Here is a 14925-nt window from a genome sequence, read left to right as displayed (position 1 = left end):
GGCCTTTTGTGCTTTAGCAAACTAATAAGAAGATCAGGGCCCTGGAGACCAAGCCCTACGAAGAAAGGCAGAGGGAGTTGGGAATGTTCATTCTGGAGAAGAGGAGGTTGAGGGGGGACATGATTGCTCTCTTTAAGGATTTGAAGGGCTGTCACTTAGAGGAGGGCAGGGAGCTGTTCCCGTTGGCAACAGAGGATCATAGGACTCACAATAATGGGTTTAAATTGAGGATGGAAAGGGACCATCTGTATATTAGGAAAAATACGTTGCAGCCAGCTTATGGTGACAGAGCGATCCTAGCAGTGCTACACCATTCCAGGCCCACTGGAGTCAATGGGCATAAAACGGTGGGACTCCGCTCAGGATGGTGCTGACTGTGCCCTGTCCCACAGGGCTGCCACACTGCCTTTCTGAAGCATGGTGTGCCATGGCTCGTGCACACTGCCAACTGACGCTCTCCCTCACAGGGGTGGGCAAACTGCTGGGCCTGAGGAGAACCTCTAGGATTCTGCCTAGGGTTGCCACCTTCCCGGTGGAGGGGGGGGTGGAATTCTCCTGGAATCACAACTGATCTCCAAGCCACAGAGATCATTTCCACTGGAGAAAATGGAAGAAGAAGAAGTTGGTTTTTATATGCCGACTTTCTCTACCACTTAAGGAAGAATCAAACCGGCTTATAATCGCCTTCCCTCCCCCTGAAACTGCACAAGGCACATGACTCTCCTAATTCCCTCTGGGCCGCTATTCCATAACGTGGGACCGGCCCCGGACAAAAAACCCTCACTTCCATCCCAGAATTCCAAACTGGGAGGAGTAACCAAAGCAGGACTTCATTTTCCTGCAAAGTCCCAGGAACTTGTTCTGCATTCTGCATTCGGCCTCCTCTCTTTCAATAACAGCTGCCGTCGCTTGGTGATTGATGGCTGAACAAAAAGCACATTAATAAACTGACCTCAGCTCTTGAAGTCCCGGCGGTGGCCTTGGGTAGCACTGAAGCGACGCTGGTGCTTTTCCCCTTCTTGATCAGTGAAATAAATGAATCAAATAAAAACTAGGGAAAGTAAAGAAAATGAACATCAGCATCAAAAGAAGAATAAGAAGACTACACATGTATTTCAGAAAGGTAATCTGGTTAAAATACTCCAAAAGAGCCAAATCCTTCTTGCTTGTAAGGGGTCTTTTACTGCTATCAGATGTGCCATGTTCATTCCAACTACTACATAGTTCCTGTGTTGTAAAACTGTGCTGCTATGACCTGGATAGCCCAGGCGAGCCTGATCTTGTCAGATCTTGGAAGCAAAACAAGGTTAGCGGAGTGGCCGTGGCTCATTGTTAGAGCATCTGTTTGGCATGCAGAAGGTCCCAAGTTCAATCCCCGGCATCTCCAGTTAGACCAAGCAAGTAGGTGATATGCAAGACCTCTGCCTGAGACCCTGGAGAGCCGCTGCCGGTCTGAGTAGACAATACTGACTTGGATGGAGCCAGTATAAGCGGGCTTCATGTGTTCATGTGTTCAAAGCTGGCCTTGGTTAGTACTTGAGTGGGAGGCTGCCAAGGAAGTCCAGGTCACTACGCAGAGGCAGGCAATGGCAAACCACCTCTGTTAATCTCTTGCCTTAAAAACCCCATGGTCCTGGGGTCGCCATGAGTTGGCTGCAATTTGATGGCACACAATGAGTGGCCTGACCAGGCTAGCTCGACCTCATCAGATCTTGGAAACTAAGCACAGTCAGCCCTTGTTAGAATTTGGATGGGAGACTGCTCCCCCCACCCCCGAGGAAGTTCAGGGTTGCTATGCAGAGGTAAGCAAAGGAAAACCACATCTCTGGCCTTGAAATCCCTACGGAGTCACTATAAGTCTGCTGTGACCTGATGGCACTTTCCACCACCAAAATAATGCTTTGTGTGTCCCACCAGAACACAGGGTAACAGTTAGGAAGGTTCTTTGTCATGTGCTCTACCTGGCAGGATTGGGAAAAGGGCACGGGATCCCACATAGCTCCCCTTTTGTTTTTGAGGAGTCAAAATAAAATCAAATATTTAATAATACAGGCAAAGAAAAAGTTATGTTAAAGGGTATCTGGAAGAAGAGAGGTGAAAGTTTACGATTTGCATCCTTAAACACTAAGGACCACAGGCTATCCTACTTTGGTCACATTATGAGAAGACAAGAGTCACAGGAAAAGACAATAATACTAGGAAAAGTTGAAGGCAGCAGGAAAAGAGGAAGGCCCCATGGGGTGGATTGACTCAATAAGGAAAGCCAAGGCCCTCAGTTTGCAAGACCTGAAAAAGGTTGTTAAGGATAGGACGTTTTGGAGGACATGGATTCACAGGGTCGCCAAAAGTCGGAAGCAACTGAATGGCACGTAATACAAACATACACATCTTCTTCCATACAACAAAAGTGGTATCAGTATCAAAAGTCAAAGTCAAAAACCTTTAATGGCATAAAAAGAGCATAGAAAGAGCATGTTAAAATAGTACAATACTTCTCTAGTTCAATATAATACAATAGTAGAGTTCCACTATAGGCACCAAAGAACACAAGCAATTGGCACAGCTATTACTTGTCAGTGTTAAAATCAGTAGCTAAAATTTTGCCAAATATTCGGCAACTGCTTCTGTAGAGTTGGGGGACATCCGCTAGTAATAGTTGGGTAGTCCTATTCGCTGGGCCAGGGAGATTCATAATGATTGGATCTATGAAATGATTTCTTAAACCGGAGAAAAAAGGGCAAATCAGTAAGATGTGAGTTATGGAATTGGGTTTGAGGTGGCAAAATTTACATAACCTGTCTCTAAATGGGATATTGTGGAATCTCCCGGAGAGAACTGCTGAGGGAAAGATGTTAAATCTGGCAAGCATAAAAGCCCGCCGATGAAGTGGATTAGTGAGGTTTTGTGTGTAGGGGGCACGTCCGGGCATATAAGTCGTCAGTCCATGGAAACAGGGGGAACATGTCATAATGGGGCCTGCATTTATGATCTGTTTTTCAATGTCCCTAATTCTTTGCCGGATGGTGAAGAAAATTTGAGACTCACCACAATTATTTAGTGAGTCTAAATTAATTCCTAAGGAATTAATTTTTTGCCGAATGAATTGGTACCATGAGGAGACATAGGAATCCCTTAGCATGTCATGCAGTAATGTGGAAAGATCAAAACGGAAGTGAATACGGAGCCACAGCTTAACGTTGGCGGTCCAGGCTCTTGTAGACAGAAGGTGGAGGCCAAGCTCTTTGCAAAGAGTGTAGAGATTAATCATGTTGGGCAACCCTAATGTTCGTCGTAGGAAAGAAGCCAAACTACGGTCGACATCCAAGGTAAGAGGCTGGATCCAAACAGGGATACTGTATAGTAATTGATTAGAAACTTTCGATGAGTAGATCTGAATAGCTGCAGGGATAAACTGATGTCCTTCTTGGTAGTGGAATCATGTCACCGCTTGAGATTGGCTTCTTGCTGCAATAATAGCTGCTTTCCGGTGGTGTGACCAATTGAGATTGTGGTGAAAAAGAAGGCCCAAGTATCTAAAGGACTTAACTTGTTCAACTGGGATGCCATCAATTTTCCATGTTTGGCCCTTCCAGGTTTTAGAAAAGATCATAATCTTAGATTTCTCAGAGTTAATGATTAAGTCATTCTGTGAGCAGAAGACGGAAAAGGCAGATAAAAGCCGTTGAAGGCCAATTCTAGTTATGGATAGGAGAACAGCATCGTCCGTGTATAGCAGGAGGGGGACTGGTGAGGAATTAATCCTGGGTGCAAGATTTTCAGATGTGGATAAATGGGATGGTAAATCCGTCATGAGCAGATTAAATAAGGCGGGAGCAAGTAAGCAGCCCTGCTTCACTCCTTTAGAGATGGGGAATTTCTCAGACAACTGGCCGCTTTTATCCAGCCTAACTCGGCAAGTGTTCCCCGAGTGGAGTTTCCATATCAAGAAAAGTAAGCGTTGGTCCATCCCTAGTCTAGCAAGTTTATCCCATAGAAGGCTTCTGTTAATATAGTCAAAGGCCCCACGGAGATCAATGAAAGCTGAGTAGAGTTTGCCCTTCAGATGAGTGGAGTACTTTTCTACCAGGAAGGAAAGAACAATGGCATGGTCCATGGAAGAGTGGCCGTATATGCTTTGGTTAACAATGAGAATCCACAGTTAGATGAAACTAAATGAAGAAGAAGAAGAAGAAGAAGAGGAAGAGGAAGAGGAAGAGGAAGAGGAGGAAGAAGAGGAGGAGGAGTTGTTGTTGGTTTTTATATGCTGACTTTCTCTGCCACTTAAGGAAGGCTCAAACCGGCTTACAATCACCTTCCCTTCCCCTCCCCACAACAGACACCCTGCAAGGTAGGTGGAGCTGAGAGACCTGCAACTAGCCCAAGGTCACCCAGCTGGCTTCATGTGTAGCAGCGGGGAAACAAATCCAGTTCACCAGATTAGCCTCCGCCACTCATGTGGAGGAGTGGGGAATCAAACCTGGTTCTCCAGATCAGAGTCCACTGCTCCAATTAACACCTACTTAATCAAATCAGCCATGAGAGCATGGCACCATAATGATGAACAAATGGATTGTGGCATGAGGTGTCATGGTCCAAGTCCATCAGGTGCATTCAGAGTGAGGGCCGCAATACATTTGCTGGTGTTTAAGGTGACACAAGGCTCTTGGTTGTTCTGCCTGCAATGCAGTAACACGATTATCCCTCTGGAATTTGCCTCTTTAAGCCGTTGAAAGTCTCTCTAATTAGGTTGCGAACCTCATTTATCTAATGAATAATTAACCTAATTAAGAGGTTCACGCTTTGTGTTTTCTCACAAACCCTCCAAATACCTGAATAAAAATCTAATCCAATTAACACGGAAAACGCAGATCAATGAACAGCCGCTGCTCCGTGGAACATTTTCATATCATTTCCATATAAACTGTATTCCTCGTACGTTCCAGTTGACGGAACATCAGAGCTTTACCGGGAAACCTAACTGTGGATCATTTGTGCGCCTAACTGCTAGTGGTAGAAACCATGACAAAAACAACAGCAAAAGCCAAAGGGTAAATGTAGAAACCACAGCAAACCTTCTGGGAGTCCTGCTCATGAACCCAAGAGACCAGAAGTCACTCTTGCTGAGCCCAAGTTTAAGAGAGGAATGGACATGGAAGAGAGGGCTCTCCATGGCTACTAGTCAAAATGGCTACTAGTCATGATGCACACCCATTCTCTCCAGGATCAGAGGAGCAGGCCTATTATATTAGATGCCATGGAACACAAGCAGGTCAATGCTGCTGCAGTTGTCTTGCTTGTGGGCTTCCTAGAGGTGACCTGGTTGGCCACTGTGTGAACAGACTGCTGGACTTGACGGGCCTTGGCCTGATCCAGCAGGGCTTTTCTTATGTTCTTATGGAGAATAGGGCTATCTTTGGCTACTAGTCAAAATAGATACTAGTCATGATGCATACATATTATTTACAGGATCAGAGGAGCATGTTAAGGTTGCCAACCTCCAGGTACTAACTGGAGATCTCCTGCTATTACAACTGATTTCCAGCCGATAAAGATCAATTTACCTGGAGAAAATGGCTGCTTTGGTAATTGGACTCTATGGCATTTAAGTCCCTCCCCTCCCTAAACCCTGCCCCCTTGAGGCTCCGCCCCTAAAATCTCCCGCTGGTTGCCAAGAGGGGCCTGGAAACCCTAGGTGCTGTGGAACGCAGGCAGGATGGTGCTACTGCAGTTGCCTTGTTTGTGGTCTTCCTAGAGGCACCTGGTTGGCCCCTGTGTGAACAGACTGCTGGACTTGGTGGAACTTGGTTGGATCCAGCAGGGCTTTTCTTATGTTCTTATCACCTGAAACCTGGTCCTATATTAACTGGAGATGCCAGGTATTAAACGTGGGGCCTTCAGCATGCCAAGCAGAGGCTCTTCCACTGATCCATGACCCCACCCCAAGGGGAAGGAGTTGAGGGGAGAAAACATGGGCAGGGGGAAGGGGAAGCCCCCTTTCCCTTACCTGATGCTCCTCCCCTGAAAACCTCCCTCTGCTACACATATTGCTTTGCAGCCATTCATCAAGGATCAGGATTTCCAGACTCTGGCCTGCTGCTGAACCTCCAGTTTGGCCCACAGAGTATGCCTGTCTATAAATCATACGTAAATGTTTGCCTTTCAGTCCTTCTGTAGCCGGTGCTATAAGTCTGGGAAAGGGAATCTGCAGGGCGTTTGTTCAGTTCCTGGCTTTGTTTGGCAGAACACAAACTTCTTGCCATTGGGTAAATCCTGTTTCTTCGTTTAATTAACCACCCAAAGCAACTGACGGCAATTAAAATGCAATTGTTTCTGCGCATTCTTTCTGCCTCATCTCCGCCGAGCGCTAAAGATGACGTCGACGGGGCCTGGGGTGCCCCCGCTTCCTTTTCACACGTCCTGATGCTGTCTACTCATGCTTGTGGAACTACCAAGCACATCACTCTGGGGACTGCCGAGCGGCGCCACAGAAGGGGAAGCCAGCTTCACTTCCAAAAGCTGAGAGCCGGAAAGCGTTCGTGTGGATCAGTCTGTTGACGTAGAGCTCGGCTGCTTCAATAATATGTAATAGTTTTAAAATGCACTGCAAACTGAAATGTTGAGTCGAATCATAGAGTTGGAAGGGACCACCAGGGTCATCTAGTGCAACCCCCTGCACAATGCAGGATATTCACAACTACCTCCCCCACACACACACCCAGTGACCCCTACTCCATGCCCAGAAGATGGCCAAGACGCCCTCTTCTACAACCTTCTAAGACAATCAACTTCAACGGACTCTGTTTAGATTTGTGCTGAAACTGTGGTAAATTGAGTGTGGTGTAGTGGTTAAGAGCGGCGCACTCTAATCTGGAGAACCGGGTTTGATTCCCCACTCCTCCACATGAAGCCTGCTGGGTGTCCTTGGGCCAGTCACAGTTTTCTCTGAACTCTCTCAGCCTCACCTGCCTCACAAGGTATCTGTTGTGGGGAGAGGAAGGGAAGGCGATTGTAAGCTGATTTGAATCTCCTTTAAAAGGCAGAGAAAATTGGCATATAAAAACCTCCTCCTCCTCCTCTTCTTCTGCTTCTGCTTCTGCAAGAGACTCCCTGCTGTGGTTTCTACTATTTAAGACCCATGATGTAAACACTGCAGTCTCCTCTGGAGTAAAGACGATCTTCTATGAGAGTTGCCAACTTGCTCCTTTGCAGATGGCTCCTCATTAATTATTGCTACTGCCTAAAGAACAGACCACTTGTGTCCTGCCAGCAATGGACATCAGGTTTCCAGGGGCTCCCAGGCCCAGATTGAAACCATCTCCAAGATTCAGCTACATTAGACACGTTCAAGCCATTCTCAAGACTGCCCGACACACTCTGATAGTCCATGGCTGAATGCTGTCCTGCCCGTAGGAAATCAGCCCGTCAGGAAGAGTTTCTCCCAAATGTGCTCATTCCTTCTGCACAGGAAGCTCCATACACGAAGCTCGTTGATATATTGAGCACCACTCAAGCACACAATTCCCACCCACCCCCACCTCGGCTTGGCAGAGGGGCCCCACAGGTCCAGCTTAGAATACCAAGCACTTCTCATAGGTGAGACACATGAACACGTGAAGCTGCCTTATACTGAATCAGACCCCCCTTGGTCCATCAAAGTCAGTATTGTCTACTCAGACCAGCAGCGGCTCTCCAGGGTCTCAGGCAGAGGTCTTTCACGTCACCTACTTGCCTGGTTCCTTGTACCTGGAGATGCCGGGGATTGAACCTGGGACCTTCTGCATGCCAAGCAGAGGCTCTACCACTGAGCCACAGGCCCTCACCCTGAAGGATGCATCACAAAGTTGTGTTTCATTTGATGCAATTCTCTTCTACCACAGCATATAACAGTCAGGAAGAATACACCAAGAATACAAGGAAGAATATACCAAGGATTGGAGCAGGATAAATTTCAAAAGGAAAACATGATGTTGTTTTCCAAAAATGCCCAAGGGTCCCAAGAGAGTGGTAATCTTACTCTTCGGCCATTTATGCACGGTTGTTTCCTCATGGTCACCCTGCTGACTACATCAGGGCTTTGCTTTGATTATGCTTGCATTTTCTGACTGGCAGAAGTCGCCTCATTTTCCCCGTGCATTTCCACGCATTTTCTGGATTTGTGTTTAGCCAGCACCCAGAAAACCTGGACAAGTTGTGCGGAAACGCACAAAGAAAGTGAGGCAACCACAGATGGTCGGAAAATGCAAGCATAATCAAAGCAAAGTCCCAAAGTAGTCAGTGGGGTGGAAACGGCCATGCATAAACGGCCTCCCACAAGCATTTCTTCAGTCAGCCCCGCTCTGGCTCATTTAATCGGGACCACCTCTTTACTGTACCTGTGTGTCTGTTGGGCCCGGGTTGGCTTCTGGGTAGAACTGTACTGTGAAAACCGGCTTGGTCTCATGCATGATTCCCTGAAGGAAAAGAAAAGGAAAAGTTGTCGTATCAATTTCCCACCTTGGAAGCACATGGCAACGAAAGGGTTGCACTTGGGGAACCTTGCAAGCAACAGAGATTCAAGAACTCGTAGGATTTAGGGACAGAGTTGAAACCCATGACTCTCCAGGTCTTCAGACAGGGTTTTAGCCACTCAGGTTTTGAGACATTCCCACCCACACCCACACCCACCCTGTGAACAACCTAGAATCATCCCACTCCCTTTTGTGCAGGCTTTGAAACTCTGCATTCCCAGCACGTCACAGAAAATGGCACACGGCTCTTCCTACAGATTTAATAATAGCACAAGTAAAGGAAAATGCGAAGCAGTAAAAAAACAAAAACAACAGAAAAATTAACCCTGGAGAGCAAAATAACAGCTTTGACTGCTCTCTCCTTCCACTTGGGCAGTTGAATAGAATCATAGAATCATAGAGTTGGAAGGGACCACCAGGGTCATCTAGTCCAACCCCCTGCACAATGCAGGAAATTCACAACCACCTCCCCCCCACACCCCCAGTGACCAGAAGATGCCCAAGATGCCCTCCCTCTCATGAACTGCCTAAGGTCATAGGATCAGCATTGCTGACAGATGGCCATCTAGCCTCTGCTTAAAAACCTCCAGGTAAGCTTACCTCCTCCCAAGGAAACCTGTTCCACTGAGCAACCGCTCTAACTGTTAGAAAAATCTTCCTTACTTCTAGACAGAAACTCTTTTGATTTAATTTCAACTTGTTGGTTCTGGTCCGACCTTCTGGGGCAACAGAGAACAACTCTGCACCCTCCTCCATGTGACAGCCCTTCCAGTACTTGAAGATGGTTATCATATTCCCTCTCAGTCTTCTCCTCTTCAGGCTAAACATACCCAGCTCCTTCAACCTTTCCTCATAAGACTTGGTCTCCATTAGCCAAACTCACTGCTAGACCATACCATTCTCTATGTCATGTGGGTGTAGCCCACTCTCTGAATCTCAGCACACCGGTGCGCATGTGCATTTGTAATACAATACAAAAAGCTGTCTCAGGTCAAGAATCAGGCAATGCTGATTCTATGACCTTAGGCAGATCATGAGAGGGAGGGCATCTTGGCCATCTTTTGAGCATGGAGTAGGGTCCAAAGCAGGTTTAGGAAAGATTGAGGAAAATCCAGGGAAACCGCTGGAGGGGCACAAACGTACTACCTTGTTGTGGGACAAGCAAGAAAACCCCTCACTTCCCAACAGCATCGATGCTGGAGCAAAAAGACTGTGTGGAAACGGCCTCAGGGGCAGGAAGAAAACTGACCCTCAAAGTGAACTCCAAATTAATCTGAGACTGACTGGATTAATGTGTGTAAAACAGTCCCCTACTGAGAGTATAAATGTAACAATCAAGGAAAATGTTGATCAGATTGTTTTTTCCACGGCAGCGCATCCCTGCAAGAATCAAAAGAACATATGGAGTAGTTGATGGTAGGTTTCAGAGATGTCAATCAAATGGAGAGTGTAAAATTATCAGCAATTATTGGACAAAAGTCATTAGAACCATGCAAAAGAAATAACAGGGTATAGATTAGTAACTGCATCAAAATTAGCTCTCTTAAATGATACCAAATGCTGAGTAAGAAAAAAATACTGAGTAATATGCAAACAGCTTCAAAAATGCTCACTGCTTTGAATTTGAAAAGCAGGAACAAGCCCTCCCTGCAAGAGGGACAGCAGAAAGTTTTGCATCCTGTGAAAAATAAGCCAAGAGCAACTCCAATATTCATGAGAGATTGGCAGATCTTATTTGTTTGGAATATTAGGAATACAATGGAAGGGAATTTGAATGCAGACTTTATCAGCGTTGCAAGTTAAAAGCGATAGAGTTTGGCTTCAATAAGTCAAGTGCTAGAGGCAAGGAAAAGCTTGTTTAGATTTTGTTGAGACATTTTTACATAAATGATATTTTCAGGCTTGTAACATTCTTTGGGATGATTTTTTCCCCCAAAGCAACAGATCTACAGGATAAAGGGAAAGACAGTTTTGGGAGGATCCAGATGCTCGCCATGGCGATGGTACCCGGAAGTCCCCCTCACTGAGAAGAAGAAGAGTAGTTGGATTTTATGTCAGCTTTCTCTACCTTTTAAGGAGAATCAAAACGGCAGTTCGGAGTGAACTGTGACTAGCCCGAGGTCACCCAGCAGGCTTCATGTGGAGGAGTGGGGAATCAAACCCGGTTCTCCAGATTAGATTCCACTGCTCTTAATAGGGTTGCCAGGTCCCAATTCACCACCGGCGGGAGGTTTTTGGGTGGAGCCTTTGGATGGTGGAGTTTGGGGAAGGGAGGGACTTCAATGCCATGGAGTCCTATTGCCAAAGCGGCCATTTTCTCAGGGGAACTGATCTCTATTGGCTGGAGTTCAGTTGTAATAGCAGGAGATCTCCAGCTAGTACCTGGAGGTTGGCAACCTGAGCTCTTAACCACTGCACCACGCTGGCTCTTTTGGGCAGAAACAACCTGCCTTGGTTTCCTCTAGTGGCACTTCCAGGCTCCACAGTTTCCTGGAGCCCTTTGCTGGTTCACTGTGAAGACTAGTTCTGACATAACTTTTCCTGGTGGTGGAAAGGGTCCTCCTCAAGTCACAGCTGACTTATGGCAACCCTTCATGGGGTTTTTGAAGCCTAGAGATGTTCGGAGGAGGTTCGCCACCGCCTGGCTCGGCAAGGCAGCCCTGGACTTCCTTGGTGGTCTCTCATCCAAGTACTCATCAGGACCGACCCTTGGCTACCAACCTTCATTTATTTTTCTACCTGGTTGGCCACTGTGTGAACAGACTGCTGGACTTGATGGGCCTTGGTCTGATCCAGCAGGGCTCTTCTTATGTTCCACACTGAAGACATGTTATAAATTCACCCGTTCATTATTATTTTTAAAGAACAACTATTTTTATTAGGGATGCTAACTCTGGGTTGGGAAATACCTGGAGATTCTAGGGGTGAAGATTGGGGAGGGTGGGGCTGGGGGTGGGGACTTCAGTGAAATATAATGCTGTAGAGTCCACCCTCCAAAGTGGCCATTTTCTCCAGGTGAATTGATCTCTGCCTCCTGGAGATCAGTTGTAATTTCAGGAGATCTCCAGGTAAGGTTTCCAGCTCTGGGTTGGGAGCTGTCAACCCTACCCCAACCCAAAGTTGGCAACCCTACCTCCCCAATTGGGCCCCAGTTTCCATCTGCCAATCAGTCTCCCGCCATAAGCAGGCAAATGGGAATCCTAGCCTGTGATCTGACCAAGCGGTATAACTATTCCAGCTCAGTAATATCTCTGGGGGTGGATGAAGAACAGAGATGTGGGGGGAGAGTGAGAGTGTGGCAGGTGGCTATAAATGCATTCTTCTCAGGTGCTGTCAGAAAATACATTCCCAAGAAAAGCGGCACTGGCAGGTGTGCGGGAACGCAACCTGACAACACTACGCAAGCGCCCCAAGGAGAACATGACTAGAATGTAGAATCTGCCACTTCAGCATCACAAGTCCACGTCTTCCCAACAATATTGTTCCCCAACTGGGCTTCTACAGACTCTATTTGGAGTGTGTCACCTGAAATCTTTGCCAAGGATAGACCACACCACAAGAGTCTCCCTTCTGCTCTTTGTCTTTAAAGGTACCAGCAAGTTTCACTTAATCTGGAAACTGAGTTGAATAACTGGTAGATTTCTTTTTAATTTCCCAAGAGAAAAACCACTTTTGTTTGTCCCAGCATGTCTCACTGCGACCTGAGCTCTGTCAGGACCAGGGCCCTGCGGTCATTTTCAAAACCTCTTCCATTCTACTTGAAAACGGTTACAAACTGCACATGGGGCAGGTGTCCCCTGGGCACAGCTTTTTCTCTCCTCCCAGTACTTATGTTGTTTCTTCTTGGGGGAACGGTTGTTTTATTTTTTCTTAACCTGCAGCCTGAAGAAGAGGTCCCTGTAATTTTCATTGCGGGTTGTCTTACTCTCCCAGTATGGAATAAAGCGCCCTGACCTGGATGGTCCAGGTTAGCCCAATCTTGTCGGATCTTGGAAACTAAGCAGGGTGGGCATGGTGTAGTGGTTAAGAGTGGCAGACTCTAATCTGAAGAACCAGGTTTGATTCCCCACTCCTCCACATGGGCGGTGGACTCTAATCTGGAGAACTGGGTTGGTTTCTCCGCTCCTTCACATGACGCCAGCTAGGTGACCTTGGGCTAGTCACACTCTCTCAGCCCCACCTACCTCAACGGGTGTCTGTTGTGGGGAGGGGAAGAGAAGGAAATTGTAAGCTGCTTTGAGTCTCCTTTAAAAAAGTAAAGAAAATTGGGATATAAAAACCAACTCTTCTTCTTGGTTAGTACTTGGATAGGAGACCTCCAAGGCATACCTTGGATTGGGCAGGAGGTTGAACTAGATGGCCTCTTTGGCCCCTTCCTACCCTATAATTCTAAGGCATACCAGAGGTGTGATGTGGAGGCAGGCAATGGCAAACCACCTCTGAATGTCTCTTGCCTTGTGAACCCCATGAGGGGTTGCCGTAAGTTGGCTGCGACTTGACGGCTCTTTCCACCACCACATGGAATAAATCCCACCACCTCTCCAGGAATTAATCAAAGAGAAAGAGCTGGCGGTGGCCTAAGAATTCCAGAAGTGGGATTCAAGAACAGGAGCAAGTTCTGTGGAGGAACAGATCAGCAGACGGTTCATCTCCCCTGTCTTATCACATCCTTCACAGGTACCCAGAGAGAGAGAGAGAGAGAGAGAGGCTCACCTCATTTGTTTGATCGTTGGCATTCACAAAGAGAGGCTTCCAGCCAGGAGGGAGGGAGCGGCTGTCAATCGCATAGCCATGATTCTGAGCAGTAATGAAAGCCTGTCCATTTATCATGTTCACAACTGGTTGGTTCTGTCCTCTAAAGAGAGATGAGCACATCAAGAGCATGGAGAAGGGATGGGTTGGGGAGGGAGAGAGGAGGGGAGGGGTGTGAAGGGCAAGAGCAAAGAAGAAGAAGAAGAAGATGATGATGATGATGATGATGATGACGAAGAACAAGAAGAAGAGGAGGAGGAGTTGGTTTTTGTATGCCGACTTTCTCTGCCACTTAAGGAAGGCTCAAACCTTCCTTAAGTGGCAGAGGAGGGGGTGTGAAGGGCAAGAGAGAAGAAGAAGAAGAAGAAGAAGAAGAAGAAGAAGAAGAAGAAGAAGAAGAAGAAGAAGAAGAGTTGGTTTTTATATGCCGACTTTCTCTACCTTTTAAGGAGAATCAAACCAGCTTACAATCACCTTCCCTTCCCCTCCCCACAACAGACACCCTGTGTGGTAGGTGAACTGAGAGAGTTCAGAGAGAACTGTGACTAGCCCAAGGTCACCCAGCTGGCATCATGTGGAGGAGTGGAGAAACCAACCCGGTTCTCCAAATTAGAGTCTGCCGCTCATGTGGAGGAGTGGGGAATCAACCCCGGTTCTCCAGATTAGAGTCCACCACTCCAAACCACGGCTCTTAACCACTATACCATGATGGCTCTATTTACACATTAAATAATGTGCCGGGGCATGTAGAAGGAACATAATGCACTGTGCATTACTGCTAGGGTTTGCTAACCTCCAGGTAGGGATTGGAGATCTTCTAGCATTATAGCTCATCTCTAGACTACAGAGATCAGTTCCCCTGGAGGAAACAGATGCTTTGGAGGGTAGACTCTATGGTATGATACCCCACTAAGGTCCCTGCCCTCCCCAGGATCCAGCCCCAACCCAGAGGTGGCAACCCTAATTACAGCTACGGAGGAGACAAAGGGGAAAGGTTTAAGGCTAAGAAAAAGTTATCTCCTCAGAGCAAATCACACCAGAACAGCCCGGCTGGAAAGAGGTATTCAATGCCATCATGATTTATTTTTGGTGGGGGGACGAGGTCCAAGTAGGTTTTCCTCAATGGGGAGGGGGTTTTCACACTGACAGCCAGAGAATCACACTCTTCCACTGGTTGGATTTTAAAAGGACAACGATTGGGGAAACAATGATACAGCAGCCACTGTTTTTGTTTTAGTGGGTGAGGCTACGGCTCAGGGGTAGAGCACCTGCTTTGCATGCAGAAGGTCGCAAGTTCAATCCCTGGCATCTCCAGTTAAAAGAACCAGGCAGTAGGTGATGTGAAAGACCTCAGCCTGGGACCACAAAAAGCAGCTGCCAGCCTGAGTAGTAGGGTTGCCAGGTCCCTCTTCATCATCGGAGGGAGGTTTTGGAGTTAGAGCCTGTCGAGAGCAGGGTTTGGGGAGGGGAGGGACTTCAATGCCATAGAGTCCAATTGCCAAAGCGGCCATTTTCTCCAGGGGAACTAATCTGGAGATCAGTTGTAATAGCGGGAAATCTCCAGCAAGTACCTGGAGGTTGGCAATCCTACTGAATAGACAGAAACCATAGAGTTTTTTCTGCGAGTGCTAGAGCACAGACAGACACACACACCCAGTACATTGCC

General features: G+C 47.1%; 1 protein-coding gene across 1 annotated transcript in view; it reads right to left on the bottom strand.

Moving 5' to 3' along the window:
- CPS1 (carbamoyl-phosphate synthase 1) overlaps positions 1-14925 on the bottom strand; it is a 146973-nt gene that overhangs the window by 98435 nt on the left and 33613 nt on the right. The window contains exons 10-12 of the mRNA XM_056861131.1: positions 13221-13362; positions 8373-8450; positions 953-1051 (exon numbers count right to left, since the gene is read on the bottom strand). Of these exons, the coding sequence (XP_056717109.1) occupies positions 953-1051; positions 8373-8450; positions 13221-13362 (319 nt within the window). The remainder of the gene's footprint in view (positions 1-952; positions 1052-8372; positions 8451-13220; positions 13363-14925) is intronic.

This window comes from Euleptes europaea, chromosome 15, assembly GCF_029931775.1.
Source record: "Euleptes europaea isolate rEulEur1 chromosome 15, rEulEur1.hap1, whole genome shotgun sequence".
Lineage (NCBI taxonomy): Eukaryota > Metazoa > Chordata > Lepidosauria > Squamata > Sphaerodactylidae > Euleptes > Euleptes europaea.
The sequence above is the reverse complement of the archived record's forward strand: the minus strand, read 5'-3'. Positions and strand labels throughout refer to the sequence as shown.